This window comes from Mesoplodon densirostris, chromosome 16, assembly GCF_025265405.1.
Source record: "Mesoplodon densirostris isolate mMesDen1 chromosome 16, mMesDen1 primary haplotype, whole genome shotgun sequence".
Classification (NCBI taxonomy): Eukaryota; Metazoa; Chordata; class Mammalia; order Artiodactyla; family Ziphiidae; genus Mesoplodon; species Mesoplodon densirostris.
Window position 1 is genome coordinate 48,813,851 of NC_082676.1, and position 16,676 is coordinate 48,830,526.

Genomic DNA, 16,676 nt, shown 5'->3' on the forward strand with positions numbered 1-16,676 from the left:
AGGAAGGAAAAGGGACACTCCAAAGGCACTGGAGTCAGCAGGGGGAAAAGAACCCCAAACTCCTCACCCCCAGAGACTTTCTAACCAGAATTTACAATTTTCATCACAATTTTTTTTCTCCATTCACAAATCTTCCTAGGCAGCTTCTAAAAACAGAGAGATAGGTGACTCAAAGCAGAGATGACAATTTGAGCCTGGACACCTCCACATTTAATATTCAGTGCTCATCTTCCAAACTGCCAAAGGAATTACCAAAATAAATACAAAAATAAGAGAACATCTGTATCTTTGCTGGAAATCAAGAAGGGTGCTATACACATAGCAGGGACATTCAGGAAGTTCTGCAAATTAAAGTATTAGTAAGAGAGCATGGAGCAGTGTTTGGCAAAATTCCTCCAGCTTTGTGGATTTTGCTAAATCTGGATGTTATTTTTGACAATGCTTTTCATTAAATCAGCTTTTCAAATAATAAATTCACTTTAAAAAGACACTTTATATCTCTTCTTTGTAAAGAAAGCCAACAACACTTGTTACAAGCAGAAAGTATGTATCTGTAAAAGACGAAGCATACGTGAATCAAAGTTACTCAAAGCCAAGTAGATGGTGTTGCTTACCAAAGGTCCTGAGACTAATACCTGCCCCTTTTATTAAAATGGGAGATTAGCAAGCAGCAAGGGTTAAAGAGTATTAAGGATACACCAGCGCCCTCTGAGACTTTCTCTGTAGTAAACTCAGGAACTGAAGCAACACCAACAAAAGAATAGTTTTGGGACTTCCCTGGCGGTCCAGTGGTTAAGACTCCACGTTCCCAATGTAGGAGACACGGGTTTGATCCCTCGGGGAACTAAGATCCCGCATGCTGCATGGCGCGGCCAATAAATGAATAAATAAATAAATAAATAAACTAAATGAAAAAAAAAAAGAATAGCTTTGTCAGGGTACAATTCAATATGGATGATGCCCCAACCATGTACTAACTAAGCCATTTGGGGCCCCATACTTTGGAAAATACACATCAAAGAGGATTGACCAGCTGTGATCAGCCAGTGGGAACCTCAACAGGACCCCACTAACAACCCTGGAATAGACCAGCAGGGACTGGACGAGGGTCCAAAATTCCGATCCATATTCAGCAAGTACAGAACACGTCAGCACCTGGGGCATTGGTTAGAGCACGGCACCACCGCCTCACGTTTGCTGTGGCCAGTACGCTGTCACTATGGCCTCCAAATACGGACAACTGTGCCCATTAGAAAAGAAGAGCAGGAACCCCTTCCGACTATGAGATGCACAAAACCGACAGGGGGAAGATGCCCCTCCCTGGGGCAGTAGGGCTGCCTGCCGTGCAGCTGACTCTAGCCGTAGCCCTCTCCCAACTACCTACAGGACCTGGACCATCGATCCAACAGAGAAGAACTCCAAAAAATACAAAATGCTCCTTTCTCCCTTCATCTGGACGTGAAAGAGTAGAACAGGGACACTCAACATTTCTGTGTTCACCCTTTTATAAGGAGGGCATGTGGAAAACTCATTAAAATAAAGAGAAATGATGAGGATCGGATTCCCATGAAATAGAACTGGTGCCAAAAGAGAGAAAATTCCAGAAAATATCTAACTCGTAATTTCAATGAGATCCAAGAGGTTGATGCATCTATGAAGCGGCAATAATCTGAGCTTAGGAAAGACGACTTTCAGAAGAAAAATATAATCAGTAAATTTAAAAATCCATAGAAGACAGTAAACACTAGGATGGATAATTCAGAAAACAACTAGTGAATCAGTGGACAAACTAGAGAACTTTTTCTGGCGGTTGGCTTGATATTTATTATATTAATTAGAGTTGAATGGAATGCTTTATATACCATTAAGAAAAAATGCATATTACCAAAATTAACCTACAACATCAAAGAGGGGAATATTGCAACATATATTTCAGCAAAGATATAGTATTATCCTTCTTACATAAAAAGTTCTTCTAGGGCTTCCCTGGTGGCGCAGTGGTTGAGAGTCCACCTGCCGATGCAGGGGACACAGGTTCGTGCCCCGGTCCGGGAAGATTCCACATGCCGCGGAGCGGCCAGGCCAGTGAGCCATGGCCATTAAGCCTGTGCATCCGGAGCCTGTGCTCCACAACAGGAGAGGCCACAACAGTGAGAGGCCCACATACCGCAAAAAAAAAAAAAAAAAAAAAAAAAAGTTCTTCTAAATTAATAAGAAAATGATAGGCAAAACACCGGAAATAGTCACTTATAAATACAAAAATAAGGCAATATACAAATGAAAACATTCAACATAATTAGTAACAAATATATGTATAATAATAATAAATACTTATATTATAAAATAAGAAAAGTATATATAAAAATGTGTATCATATTTTGTATGTATATTATGTAAATATGTATAATTAGTAACAAAATAGGTATAGCCTTTGCATCGTCTTTGAAATTTGTAATACCAGATGTTGACAAGTGTGGGTGAAATGAAAAGTCTCACACAGCATTGGTGAGAATGTAAACTGACTGAAAAAAATTACAGAACATTATGGCAAATACTTGAATAATGCATATGGTCTCAAAGCCATTGATTCCAGGCTTAGGAATTTTTTAGGAAATAATTAAAGCCATGCACAAAGGTTTCACTATAAGTATGTTTACTGTAGAATTATTTATATAGGTAAGTATTGCATATCTTATAATAAGAATATGATTATGTACATTGAGGCTGATATCTAAGAATGGACTATATGAAGCTACTAAAAATGATGTTGCCTAAGATTACTGAATGATAGGGAAAAGGGTTCATAATGCATTGTTAGGTGAAAAATGCACACTGCCAAACAGTATGGACAGTAAGTTTTCATTTTTGTTTCATACACACACACAGAAAAAAACTCTAAAAATGGTCAATAGTGATTATCTCTGGGCAATGGGATTCTGATAATATTTTGTTTGCTTATTTATATTTTTCTAATAATTATTCAATTAATAATAATGACTAACACTTACTGAGTGCTTACTATTTACCAGACACTGGGCACTTCACTTATATTAACTAATTTAATGTCACAACAATCCTATGACTTAATTACCACTATTATCTCCAAATGAGGAAAGAAGGCACAGAAAGGCAAAGTAACTTGCCCAGGGGTACACAGCTAGGAAGTGGTAGGACAGAAATTCTAACCCACGAAGTCTGATTCCAAAGCTTTAGTTATTTTTTGTGTGTGATAAGACCAAAACATGACTATTAGTAATAACAAAAGAAAGCTTAAAGAAATATGACTTTAAGGTAACAATGATTTAGGATAATCTGTTCAGCTGCAGAAAAAAAAGAAAAGAATGAAATAGCAAAGGAAAAAAATAAAACCTTTAGAAACAGAAACACCATGATAAAAATGGAGAAGTTAAGACCAAACATGTTAAAACACTTCCCTACGGAAAAGAGGAAAACACTTCCAGAATGACGTTTTCTTTTTTCTTTTCTTTTCTTTTTTTAAATCCAACAACATGTCACTTTCCTTAAGGAAAAGAGGAAAACACTTTCAGAATGACGTTTTCTTTTTTCTTTTCTTTTTTTAAATCCAACATGTCACTTTTTACACAAAGCCAGAAGACTTGGAAAGACTGAACATGGAAGCATGGAAAATGATCGACTAGGCAAGAGGTCCCTACAATTCTGCAACCAAAGTGGGCAGGTTAATTCTCTCTGTGTGGGACAGTTTCTCCCTAAATCTTCACATGGTCCATTCCCTCACCCCCATCAGGTCTTGGCTGTATGTCACCTCTTCAGAGAGTCCCTTCCTGAGCACGCTATTAAACCAGAATGTCACCGTCCCCTGGCAGTCCCTACCCCTGTTTCTTGCTTACTTTTCTCTATAGCATTCATCAGCATCAAACACTATTTTCTACTATTTTGTATCTCTAGTGACTAGAACGGAGTGGACACTCAATATATATTTGAATAAAAGCCTACGATAAATGTGGAGGAGAGACAAGGAAGTTGTAAGGAGGACGATGGAAAGGATGTGAGGGCCCAGTGATCCATTCTCTTTCTTGCTAAACCAGTTTGATTTTGATTGTCTTCCACTTGTAACTGAAAAAGCCCTGAGCAGGGACCATTCAGAAATGAGACAATTTCTCTTAAAGAGATAGGAGCACCCCTAATTACTACTTCTCCCAAAGTTCTAGTGCCAAGGTGGGCCATCTCTTCTGACTCCTTTACTCAGATAACTGGGAAAGAAACAGTTGCCAAAGAGGACTTATGCAGCCTCTTTGATGGGAATATTGGGGCAGGATTTTTTGCCATTAGAAGGGAATAAAGCAAAAATGTCAGAACAAAGGAGATTTTGCAGCTATGACAGCAACCTTCCAGCACTTTTGTGACCAGCCTTGGTCAGCAGTCCCAATGAAGAAGCATCTTCTAATGGAGTCAAAATCTGACAGTGGATTACGCATATCTTCTGGGTAAAGTGTGAGAGCCCTTTTAGTGCCCATGGGGCCTGTCAAGCCATATAATTGTGTAAAGTGGGGCAGTGTAAAACAATAGGGACTGGTGAGGACTGTGGCAAATAGAAAATCCACATCCTGTCTAAAGGGGGTATTAACTATTCAACTGTCCTCATTTTTGCCCTCTAGGTCCAGATTTTTATGGGAAATTTCCTGATTTTGAAAACATTGGCAACTAATTCTTTTTTCTTTTCTTTCTTTCTTTTTTTCTTTTTTCTTTTCTTTTCTTTTCTTTCTTTTTTTTTTTTTTTTTGCATGAGGACTAAATAAAACTATCTATGAGGCAGAACCAATCCACCAGCTTTCACTTTGTGTTTCACTTTGTGATTCTGCCTTAGTGTTTCACATTTAGGAGAAAAAAGGAAACAGACTTGCTCCCACATTTTGATGGACCAAGCTGTACTGTTGCTTTCAAAGTGAAATTTCCCTTACCAGCCATCAACACCAGCTTTCTGCAGTTCAGAAATCCCAAACGATAAAGATCCCATGAAGTCATTCCTGCTGGTCAGATCCCAATCCCAAATCTCTACAGACAGTCTTCTGTCTTTGTCGGACTCTTTCAGCTGGCTGCAAGGAGAAAAAAAGAGAAGTCGGTGGAGGTTATGGTGATTTCTCAAGCAGATGAAATGTACAAGAGGACAAAGCCTGAAGGGAGGAATTTTTAAGGATTACAAGCTGTTCAGTTTCCATCCCAGGCAAGCTCCCCAGGGAGGTAGAGCTTTTCCTGTTTTCCAGCCTGTGGTTTAAACAGGTGGAGGACCTAGGCCAGCTCTGACAGGGACAGTTCTAACTACTTCTGCTGCCTTATGTCCTAATAGGATCCATGATGTTCAGGAAATCCTACTGACACAGTCACTATAAGAACTATAGATGTCAATCATATAATTGTGTGAGTGTTTGCACACATGGGGGTTGAGGATGAGGCTGAGGAAATGTATGAAGGAAAGAGTCTTGATGGTGCCAGTCTAGGAGAAATTGTTCTAGGGCATGGCCTTGACTGAGGCTGAGATAGGCCCCCAGTTTTGCCCTGAGAGGGGAAAGAAGGAATGAGGCACCACAAGGAATCATGCTTTTGGCCCCTGGCCCTTGAAGTCAGACTGTCTGTCGCTGAATCCTGCTCCACCCTGTATTTGTTGTGGGACATTGGCCTGTGCTTTAACCTCTTTAAGCCCCAGTGGTAAAATGGGGATGAAATGACCAACGAAGCTAGATCAGTTAATACAGTGCTCATTATACATAGTACATGCTCAATAAATATCAGCTGGTATATGTCATATTTGTTGGCCCAGATGCATCAAGAAGTGAACCCACATTCTTGAAGCACTAGCCAGGTAAAATCCTCCATGGCAGCTGGCAGAGAGCTCCCAGCAAGCTACAGGCCCAGCATTATCCACACACTCAGCCCTAGAGAGGTCATCCCCACACCCTATGGGTTATGTCCCATGTTTGCCAAGACCCAGAGCTTCTCCCACAATTTGTCTTCACCTAGCAACACATCACACTATTTTCCATCCCACCCACTCTCCCGCACCAGAGACATTCTCAGCACTGCATAAAAAAAAAAATTCCAAGTTTTACTTGGCTTGCAATGCAAAAATGCAGATGGAGGGAGGAAGGAAAGGAAGGAAGGCAGGAGGGAGGCAGGGAAGGAGCAAAGGAAAGAGAAGCTGGGAGAGGACCTCCCCAACCTCAGGTGGCCCACAACCCAACCTGCACCACCCAGGCTGGGCTGCAATGATTTTAACTTACAATCTAAATGTCTCGTTCCACTCCGGGTTGAGGGAGCACTTGATGGTTTTGGTCTTCTGCTTGCTCTCACTCTTGGGATCAGGAATCAGTTTCAGTTTCACGTAAGGATCTGACAAGCCATTAGGGTCCATAGGTACAAGGTTTTTAGCATCTCTTACTAAAAACAGAAAAAAGCAGTTTTAGCATTAATAGCCCCAGAATATTTAAGCACCAGCTACTGATGGTTGTAGAACCTGTGAAAAGATCACTGGCATCACACTTACTTAATGGGAATTTTCATTTATTAACATCAACAGCTAAGAAGGGCACAAAGTGAGATAAACTGAAAAGATGTAGACTCTGCTCTATAATGGTTTAAAATTGATTTCTGACTTTCATACTGCTCTCCCCACTCTGCCCTGTAGATTGACTGTAAGTTCTCTAATCTTATTTTCCAAAAAGTCTACAAGAAAGATTGGCTTTTTCCATCTAGCATAATGCTTTCGAGGTTCATACACATTGTACTTCATTTATGACTGAACCATATCCGCTTGTATGGATATATCAAATTTTGTTTATCCATTCAACAGTTGATCAATATTTGGGCCATTCCCACCTTTTGGCTACTGTGAATAGTGCTGCTATGAACATGTGTGTACTCTGACACAAAAGGTCACATATTCTATGATTCCATTCATATAAAACATCCAGAACAGGTAAATCCAAAGAGACAGCAGACTAGTGGCTGCCAGGAGCTGGTGGTAGGTGGAATGGGGAGTTACTACCTAATGGTTATGGGGTTTCCTTTACAGGTGACAAAATTCCTTGGAACTAGATAGAAACGATGGTTGCACAACACTGTTCATGTACTAAATGCCACTGAATTGTACACTTTAAAATGGTTAATTTTATGTTATGTGCATTTTACCTGAATTCAAAAAGAAAAAGCTAAAAGACAAAGAGTTGCCCTCTAAACCAAAGTGCAACTATTTTCCATGTGGCACCCATAACCAGTATCCAGACAGCCCATAGCGAGAAAAAGAGCAGCATTACCATTAGGCTCCACCCTCAACCCAGAACACCCTGGGTAAAGGAGGCTTAGAGAGGGGAAAGAAAGCAGAGGTCAGCAGTGCAGATGCAACTGGGAATAGGGAGGATAAGGTAGAATAAGACATCAACCTGGAGAAATGGGAAGAAGTTAGTTAGGAGTCAGTTCAAAACCAGTAATGCAGACAGCCAAGGGAAGGAATGTATTAGCAGACTCAATCAGACTATCTGCTAGAAGGCTAATAAATAATGACTCCTACCAGGAATGCAAAGATGGTTCAACCTTAGAAATCTATTATTAAAATATTCATCATATTTATAGGTCAAAGGAGAAAACCATAGGATCATTGCAATTAGCTAGAAATAACAGGAAATTTTCTTCACAGGATAAAGGATATCTGAAATAATAGACACCAAAGTTAATGATAAATGCAATCTCATTAAAGTCAGGAATAAGACAAAGATACCCATTACCACAGCCATCATTCAACATCTTTTCTAAGTATTTCATAAGTGTAATAAGATAACAGAACCAGAAATGTAGGGGTAAAGCACCCCCCATTCCCTGCAACCTTTGCTTCCACCCCCATCGCCTCCTCCCTGGTGCTTATCATCCAGCAATTACACTACTTTTTTTTTTCTTTCTTTTTTTTCAGTACGAGGGCCTCTCACTGTTGTGGCCTCTCCCATTGAGGAGCACAGGCTCCGGACGCGCAGGCTCAGTGGCCATGGCTCACGGGCCCAGCCGCTCCGCGGCATGTGGGATCTTCCTGGACCAGGACATGAATCCGCGTCCCCTGCATCGGCAGGCGGACTCTCAACCACTGCGCCACCAGGGAAGCCCTACACTACTTTCTTAAACTCAGTTTCATGTACCCCATGATCTTATGCCACTTCCCATTTTCCAGTTCATTAACTCTAGTACCCCACTGCTACAGGCCTTTCATCACCAATCAGTCTATTGAGCACAATATATTTTCTCTTTCTCCCCATTCCCTCTTGCCTTTACTCCATTCACCCCCAGTTTAGAGTTTTGGGTGCATTAAAATCACTCCCTGAAATTACTGTCAACTCCCTTACTCCTCTTTCTTTCTATTTTATCTGACAAACACAGCCTTACTTAAATTCAAATATTTTCCCTTTATTTTCCTACATGCAAGCAGCTAGCCACTGCTGGGGATGGGAGTCAGGGGAGGCTCACTTGCCTCAGATCATATAGCTAGTAAAGGGTTGAGACTGAATAAATGAAATGAGGAAAGGGCTGGGTGGACTGTCTGAGGAGTGACAAGGGACCCCGGGACGCAAGTTGTAACTTATTCTGCATTGACACTGTTCTGAACTCTAGTACATGGCCCTTTCTTCCATTTATCCACAGGCTGAATTCATGTTCCACCTCAGCTTGCAAGTTGTATCTCATTTTTTGCACCAAAAGCAAGAATTTTTCCTCTTTGATTTGGTTAAGCTCAATAAGCAGGTCCCTGAGGCTTCCCTGGTGACACAGTGGTTGAGAATCTGCCTGCTAATGCAGGGGACACGGGTTCGAGCCCTGGTCTGGGAGGATCCCACATGCCGCAGAGCAACTAAGCCCATGAGCCACAACTACTGAGCCTGCGCATCTGGAGCCTGTGCTCCGCAACAAGAGAGGTCGCGATAGTGAGAGGCCCGCGCACCGTGATGAAGAGTGGCCCCCGCTTGCCACAACTAGAGAAAGCCCTCGCACAGAATCGAACACGCAACACATCAAAAATAAATAAATTAATTAATAAACTCCTACCCCCAACATCTTCTCAAAAAAAAAAAATAAATAAGCAGGTCCCTAATGTGTTAGGCATTCTGCTAGGTACTGGTGACAGGGGGGCCAACATAAGATGTTGATCCTGTCCCCCAGGAATATATAAAACCAAATTTATTCCAAGTGTAGTTGATTTCTCATGAGACAGTAGCCAGGCCATATAGTGTAGTGGATACAGGGCTGTAAGACGCCAGGGTCTGCATCTTGCCTAGCAGGTATTTCACATGTTTTCTTTGTGCGGTCGCGGGCCTCTCACTGTTGTGGCCTCTCCCATTGCGGAGCACAGGCTCCGGACGCGCAGGCTCAGTGGCCACGGCTCACGGCAGGCGGACTCTCAACCACTGCGCCACCAGGGAAGCCTGGTATTTCACATGTTTAAACCTCAAATTCTTGATGAGTGAAGTGGAGATAATACATACCTCACTGGGTTATTATAAGAGTACAGTCAGACAAGGAATATACATGTTTAGCACAGAACCTGGCACCTAGGGAATAGTCAATAAATGCTAGCTATATTATTGCTATTTCATTGTTATTAAAATTCATATGCAGTGCCCCTTTTGCCACATTTGTCTATTTTTATTATGAAAACTTAACCATTTCCAAACAGACTGATATTAAACAGAACCACTTGTGGTTTTCCTTCTTGAGAATAATGCATCCGACTTTTCCATTTGAACCCTTCTACAGGAATGCTTCTCAACCCTCAGTGTGGATAAGGGTCACCTGGAGGAATTGTGAGACACGTGTTCCCACGGATAGATTCTGATTCAGTAAGTCTGGAGTGACACGTGCTCATTTGTTTCTCTATCAAGTTCCCAGGCGATGCCAATGCTGCTAGTCCACAGAGCACACATTAGGTAAAACTTTCCTAGATGATATAATTTCTTAATATCCCCATGCATGTCCCCCATGGAATACAATCTTCAACTGTTACTTTCATTTATTGAGCCTTCCAAGGAAAACAGCATGTGCCAGTTTCTAGGCTGGGATCTTGGAATGACACATCTATCACTCTAGGGAGCTGCATAAAAACATGGTTTGAGACGCTCTGAAGTGCAAGAAACTTGTCTGTCTGGTTGATTGGCAACACATATGCAAGTGGAAACAGCTCGTCTTTCTTCAAAGACCACACTCCCTCCCCTGACTTATGAACTGACACCACAGGACAATCACCAGGACGTTCCTATATTGTAAGTTTGCAACCTCACAGCTCTTTCAGAGTGCTCTTTGCAGGACAAGTGTATGTTGTATTCTTGAGCCAATCTCATAACTAATGATTTAAGAATGACCTCTCCCTGGGCACCTACTTCCCCTGAACAAAACATTCCTAACTGAAGCATGACTCCATCTTTCCCCCAACCCTTACAGAACCCTTTCTTCTACTTCTGTCCTTTTGGGTCTCTCCTCTACCAAAGGGGCCAAAAATTTCTGTGGAAAGGTACGGAACAGAATTGATTCTGGGACTGTTGGCATTCGTATCTCCAAGAGCTCTGGCTCCTAGAGCCACTGTATCATGAGCAGTTGACAGTAGCTGCAGGCTAAGATCCAAAGGCCTGTCCCTCCTGAAGCTTTTCAAAGTACAGTCATGTTTCCCAGCAGCAAGAGAGCTGCATATGTATCGAGAAAGCAAATCTCTCTAGACCACACTTGGCGAGACTGACTTTGATTTTTCTTGATAAATGTTTCTTTACTATCTTTGTTGAAATTCAGCCAGCCCAGATGGTACAAAATGCTTCACACAAAGCAGAAATAGCAACCTTCCCCCCTGGTGGAAGTCTGCTAAGTGCACAGGAGAAAAGTGTCCCAATCAAGAGAACATTGCTTGCCTTGGAAGTGAAGCTGGCTGGGGGGTAAGATCTGGCTGTTTCCATCAAAGGGCCTTCAGAGCAAATGAGGCCTCTGCATTCTGGTGCAAGTTACCTAACACAGTGCTGAATCCATAAAAGATAGCACTACTGTTAACTATTTTCCTAAGAATCGTTCTTCACCAAGAACTTTCCTAGTCTTTTTTTTTTTGAACCAACTATTGGAAAGTCTGAATAACTGTGTTGCTTTATAGCCATTATCCTCCACTGTGTGAACCAGGAGCTTCTCTTCATTAACTCCTTTTGAAGGTACTTTCTTCAACATCACGAGTCCTCATTTGTCCTCATTACATATCCTCAGAACAGTTATTCAAAGCAACACCCACCAACATTAAGTTATGTTTGAGGATGTTTGCAATGACAAAAAGTAGGAAATAATCTGAGTGCCCATCAACAGGGGAAGGGGTAAATAATCTACAGCATATTCACACTGTGAAATACTACGTACATGTCAATAACACTGGGCTATCTACATGCACTAACATGTTGAAGAAAATAGCAAGATGAAGATAGACAATTACAGTATAATGCTTCTTTATTTAAGAAAAAGGTCTGAGGACATCAGTGGTTCAATTGATGAACTCTGGATCGGGACTGTGAATTAGATAATAGCATTGGGTCAATGTGACATTTCCTGAGTTGGGTAACTGTACCTATGCAAGAGAATGTCCTTGTTCTTGGGAAATACACACTGAAGTATTTAGGGGCAAATGAGAACCATGACTCCAACCTATTCTCAGATGGCTCGGAAAAAATATACACACATATAAAAATATTTAATAGAGAGAATGATAAACCAAATGTAGCAAGATATGAACAAGTGGCAAATCAAATCAGGTAAAGAGCATGCAGATATTCCTTGTACTGTTCTTGCAACTTTTCTGTAACTTTGAGATTATGTCAAAATAAAAAGTTTTAATAAACAAGGCCCTCCAAATCTTCAAGAGACAAGTGTAATAAAATAAATTTTCTACAAGGTCATATATGAATGTAAATATATAGAAAAGAGTCTGGAAGGATAAACCCAAAATTGGCCTGAAGTAACGCTTACATCTGTGGAAGAGGTAAAGGAATCTGGTTTGGGGGTTGTGGGCAAAAGAGACTTTAGCCTTAACTGTCATATTCTGAATTTATTACAAAGAGAACGCATTCTTGTATTAACTGTGTTATTAAGACTTAGTTTAAAAAACAATTCAGTTGTGGTGCATGTACAGCCTCCAAGAATCCATTGCTCTGGCCTTCAGAGACCTGCACCCTGTTCCCCAGAGACTTTTTAGAGCAACTAGATCTGCAAAGATCATGGTTTGAATCCCTGAGCCCTTGGTGAACCATGCACAGACCCAGAATGACCTCATTAAGATCAGCTGGATGCCCCCAGCACATATCCCAGGACCAAAGCAGGGTTGGAGGAAAGAGACTAAACACGTGAAGAATTTCAGAACCATCCACCTATTTTAGCTCTGCACCCCCCTTTCCATGCCAGTGACCTCCTGATGGATGACAGTTCACTGGACCTTTGGTTAACCCCAAACCCCTCTACACCGCCCTGCTACCCCTTAAGTTGGAAGCTTCTTCAGCCCTCTACTCCTAGATCCGCATCCTTTTGATTCCTGTTCACTTATTACTTCTTCTAACCTCAAGGTTCTCTGATGCTACAGCTTTTGGGAGCCATGGATCCATCAGACTCCCCTTCCAGTCGTCTTAACTGGCCATCCCTGGCCTCATCTGATGGAATCTGATTACAAAGTAAGCAAAGCTGGGGTCTTTGGGCAGCCCACATGCAGCATCTAAGGCATCCCAAGCACATCGTGGCCAAAGGCTCCTAGAACAGCTGGCTTCCCGTCACTGCTGGCGATGGTACAGTTATCACACATCCATTTATCTGTGTTGAGACAGACTTCCAGCTGGGACCGTCACAGTGTCTGTCTGGAAGAGAGCCTGTCAAGCCAAGGCAAGTGAAACGATAATGGGGGAGCTAATGCAGGCGAATCAGGAACCAAATTAGCAATAGTTAGACTCTGGAGTCACACACACCTTCAGGTCTGAATCCTGCCTCTGCCTTTACTCTCACTAACTGGGTGCCCTTAGTAAAAAGACTTCTCTGAGCCTGAGTTCCCCTGTCTTCGAAATGCTGATAAAGTCACATACAACTCAAAGGAATGTGTGATAATTATAGGATGGCCATCCATGCCAGTTTACCCAGAACAGCCTCAGTCTCTATCTGTTGTCCTTTTACTCTCAAGAGAGTCCAGTTAGGACAATAAATTATATGGTTCCCCTAATTATAGAGGATAATGGTGTTGAAGTATAGTGTAAAGCACACGGCAGAGGTTCAACAAATGTTGATTTCCTTTCTCCTTTGAGAGAATTTAGATCAAATTATATAACTATTAAGATCCATTTCAAGGTTAAAAGAGCATCTCTCCAATATGATTTTCATATAAATGAACCTAGAGGAGGTAGTCAGAGTATGACAGATGATCTGAAGCCAAATGTGATAGATCCCTTCCTTCTTCATATATTATGGCTTCCTCTCCATCCCAATCCAGCCACCTGGAGTCTCACCTGGAATGGCTCTTCCTCTGAATTCCCCAATAACCTTTTATCCTTTTAATCCCCTGCTCCCTTTACACCAATTTATTTTTTTAACCTCATCAAACCCTCAGATCCCTCAACTCTTTCCTTTCCTCCGGTCCATCAGTGTGCGTCTGAGTTATTACTTTTTTCCTAACCCTACCAATGTGGAAAGCCTCCAATCACTTCTGGCCACAGGCTTAAACTTTTTTTTTTTTTTTTTTTTTTTTTTGCGGTATGCGGGCCTCTCACTGTTGTGGCCTCTCCCGTTGCGGAGCACAGGCTCCGGACGCACAGGCTCAGTGGCCATGGCTCACAGGCCCAGCCACTCTGTGGCATGTGGGATCTTCCCGGACCGGGGCACGAACCCGTGTCCCCTGCATCGGCAGGTGGACTCTCAACCACTGCGCCACCAGGGAAGCCCTACTTTACTTTTTACATTACTTTTTATTATCATAACATGAGCTCCTTCTTGCATACACCTTCCCCTGAGCCAGCTCCTCTTTCATCTCAGGCTATTGCCTTACCTTCTGTCCTCCCCTGCTCTCAGTGTCTCTCTCTCTTCCTCCCTCCCTCCCACACTCCTTTCCTCTCCTTACCTTTTATCTGTTTATTTTCTGCCTATGGCATTTAATTTTTTTAATTAAATACAGCATACAGTAATACTGACTTTTTTTATTTTGGTGTATAGTTTTCTGAATTTTAACACATGTATAGATTCATGTAACCACCACACTACCAGGATACAGAACAATTCTATGATTCCAGAAAAAATCCCTTGTGCTGCCGCTTCGTAGTTACAAACTACCCCCCTCCCTCAGTCCCTAGCAATCGATGATCTATTTCTCATTTACTACAGTTTTATCTTTTTAAGAATGGTATATCCATGGAATCATACAGTATGAAACCTTCTGAGATTGGCTTCTCTAACTCAGCAAAATTCCTTTGAGAGTGAGCAAGTTATATGTATGAATAGTTAATTCCCTTCTATTGATGAGGAATATTCCACTGTATGGATGTACCACAGTTAGTTTATCCAGTCACCTGTTCAAGGACATTTGAGTGGTCTCTAGTTTTTGTTGATTATGGTAGAGCTGTGCAACTATTCATATGTTTTTGTATGAACAAAAAGTTTCATTTCTCTAGGGTAAATTCCTAGGAGTCAGATCATTAAGTCATATGGTAAGTGTATGTATACATACATACATACATATATATAGGTCAAAAGGTTTTCCAGAGTGACTGTACCATTTTGCATTCCCACTAGCAATGAATGAAAGTTCCTCTCACTCTGCATCCTGCCAGCACACTGTATCCACAGTATTTATTATCGTTATCATTTTAGCCATTCTAATACGTGTATAGTGGTATTTCATTGTGGCTTTAATTTGTATTTCTCTAATTTCTAGTGATACTGAATATCTTCTTGCGAATGAACTTGCCATGCTTATATCGTCTTTTGTGGTGTGTTTGTTCGAGTCTTTGGACCATCTTTTTCGTGGGGTTGTTTTCATACTTATGACTCTGAGAGTTCTTTACTCTGGATTCAGGTCCTTTGTCAGATGTGTGATTTGCAAATATTTTCTTCCAGTTTGTAGCTTGTCTTTTCATTCTATAACAGTGTCTTTTGCAGAGCATACTTTTTTAAATTTTAATAAGGTCCAAATAATCATTTTTTTCTTTTATGAGTCATGTTTTTAGTGCCATGTTTGAGAATTCTTTGTTTAATTCCAGGTCATAAAAATTTTCTCCTGTTTTCTAGTTTTATACCTTTATATTTTACATTCAGATCTATAATCCATTTTGAGTTTATTCTTATATAAGGTATAAAGTAGAAGTTGAGGCTCATTTTGTTTGCATGTGGATGCCCAATCTTTCCAACATCATTTGCTGAAAGACTGGATAGTCTTTCCATTTCTTTGTTTTTATACTTAAAAATAAAATCAATGGGCCATATTTGTGTGGGTATATATCTGGACTCTCTATTCTGTTCCAGTCATTTATGTATCTATCCCTTTACCAAAATCACACTGCCTGATTACTGAAGCTTTATATAGTAAGTCTTAAGATTGAGTACTATGATTCTGCCAACTTTATTCTTCACCTTAAAAATTGTTTTGGCCCTTCTAGTTCTTTGGCCTTTCCATTAAATTTTAGAATCACCTTGTCCATATCAATAAAAAAAATCATGCTGAGATTTTGATTGGAAATTCATTAAGTCTACAGATCAATCTGAAGAATTGACAACTTTCCTGTATGCTGAGTCTTAAAACATGGTATGTCTTTTCAAATATTTAGGTATTCTTTGATTGCTTGCAGTGTTTTATAATTTTCAGCATACAGATCCTAGACATGTTTTGTTAGATTTATAACAAAATATTTCATTTGTTTTGAAGTTATTGTAAATGATATTTTTAAAATTTTAGTTTCTAATTGTTAACTGTCGATATATAAAAATACAAATGATTTTTGTGTGTTCACCTTATATCTTGCAATTTAACTCATTAGTTCTTGGAGGTTTTTTGGTAGATTCTTTTGGATTTTCTACATAGACCATCATTTTCTATGTACAGAGACAGTTTTGTTTTTTCCCTTCCAATCTGTATTTCTCAACCTGTTTTTCCAATCTTTTGTTTATTTTTATTCTCTTACTACACCAGCTAGATCTTCCAGTATGATGCTGAATAGAGTGCGTGAGGGTGGACATCCTTGTCTTGTTTCATAGCTTAGGGGGAAAGCATGCTGTCTTTCATTATGAAGTACCTTGTAGATTTTTCTCTAGATGTCCTTTATAACATCAAGAAAGCTTCCTTCTATTTCTACTATGCTGAGAACTTTTATCAAAAATGGATATTAAATCTTTCAAGTGCTTTTTCTTTCTTTAGATTTTTAACATGGTGGAACACATTAATTGATTTTTAAATTATTGAACCAGCCTTGCATTCCCAGGATAAAATTTACTTGGTTGGGGTGTATTATTCTTTTTACATATTTCTGGATTTGATTTCCTAATATTTTGTTGAAGATTTTTGTATTTATGGTCATAAGGGATAACTGTAGCTTTCTTGTACTGTTTTTGTCTGACTTTGGTATCAGGGTAACGCTAGCCTCATAAAATAAGTTAGGAAGTGTTCCCTACTCTTCTGTTTTCTAGAAGAA

The 16,676-nt window shown here is 40.4% G+C and overlaps 1 protein-coding gene across 2 annotated transcripts in view; it reads right to left on the reverse strand.

Annotated features, from left to right (window-relative positions):
• The window catches only part of PRKCB (protein kinase C beta), a 311,308-nt gene that overhangs the window by 86,051 nt on the left and 208,581 nt on the right, over positions 1-16,676 (reverse strand). For both annotated transcript variants that reach the window (XM_060120019.1, XM_060120018.1), the window contains exons 6-7: positions 6,258-6,414; positions 4,941-5,075 (exon numbers count right to left, since the gene is read on the reverse strand). In XM_060120019.1, coding sequence (XP_059976002.1) covers positions 4,941-5,075; positions 6,258-6,414 — 292 coding nt within the window. The remainder of the gene's footprint in view (positions 1-4,940; positions 5,076-6,257; positions 6,415-16,676) is intronic.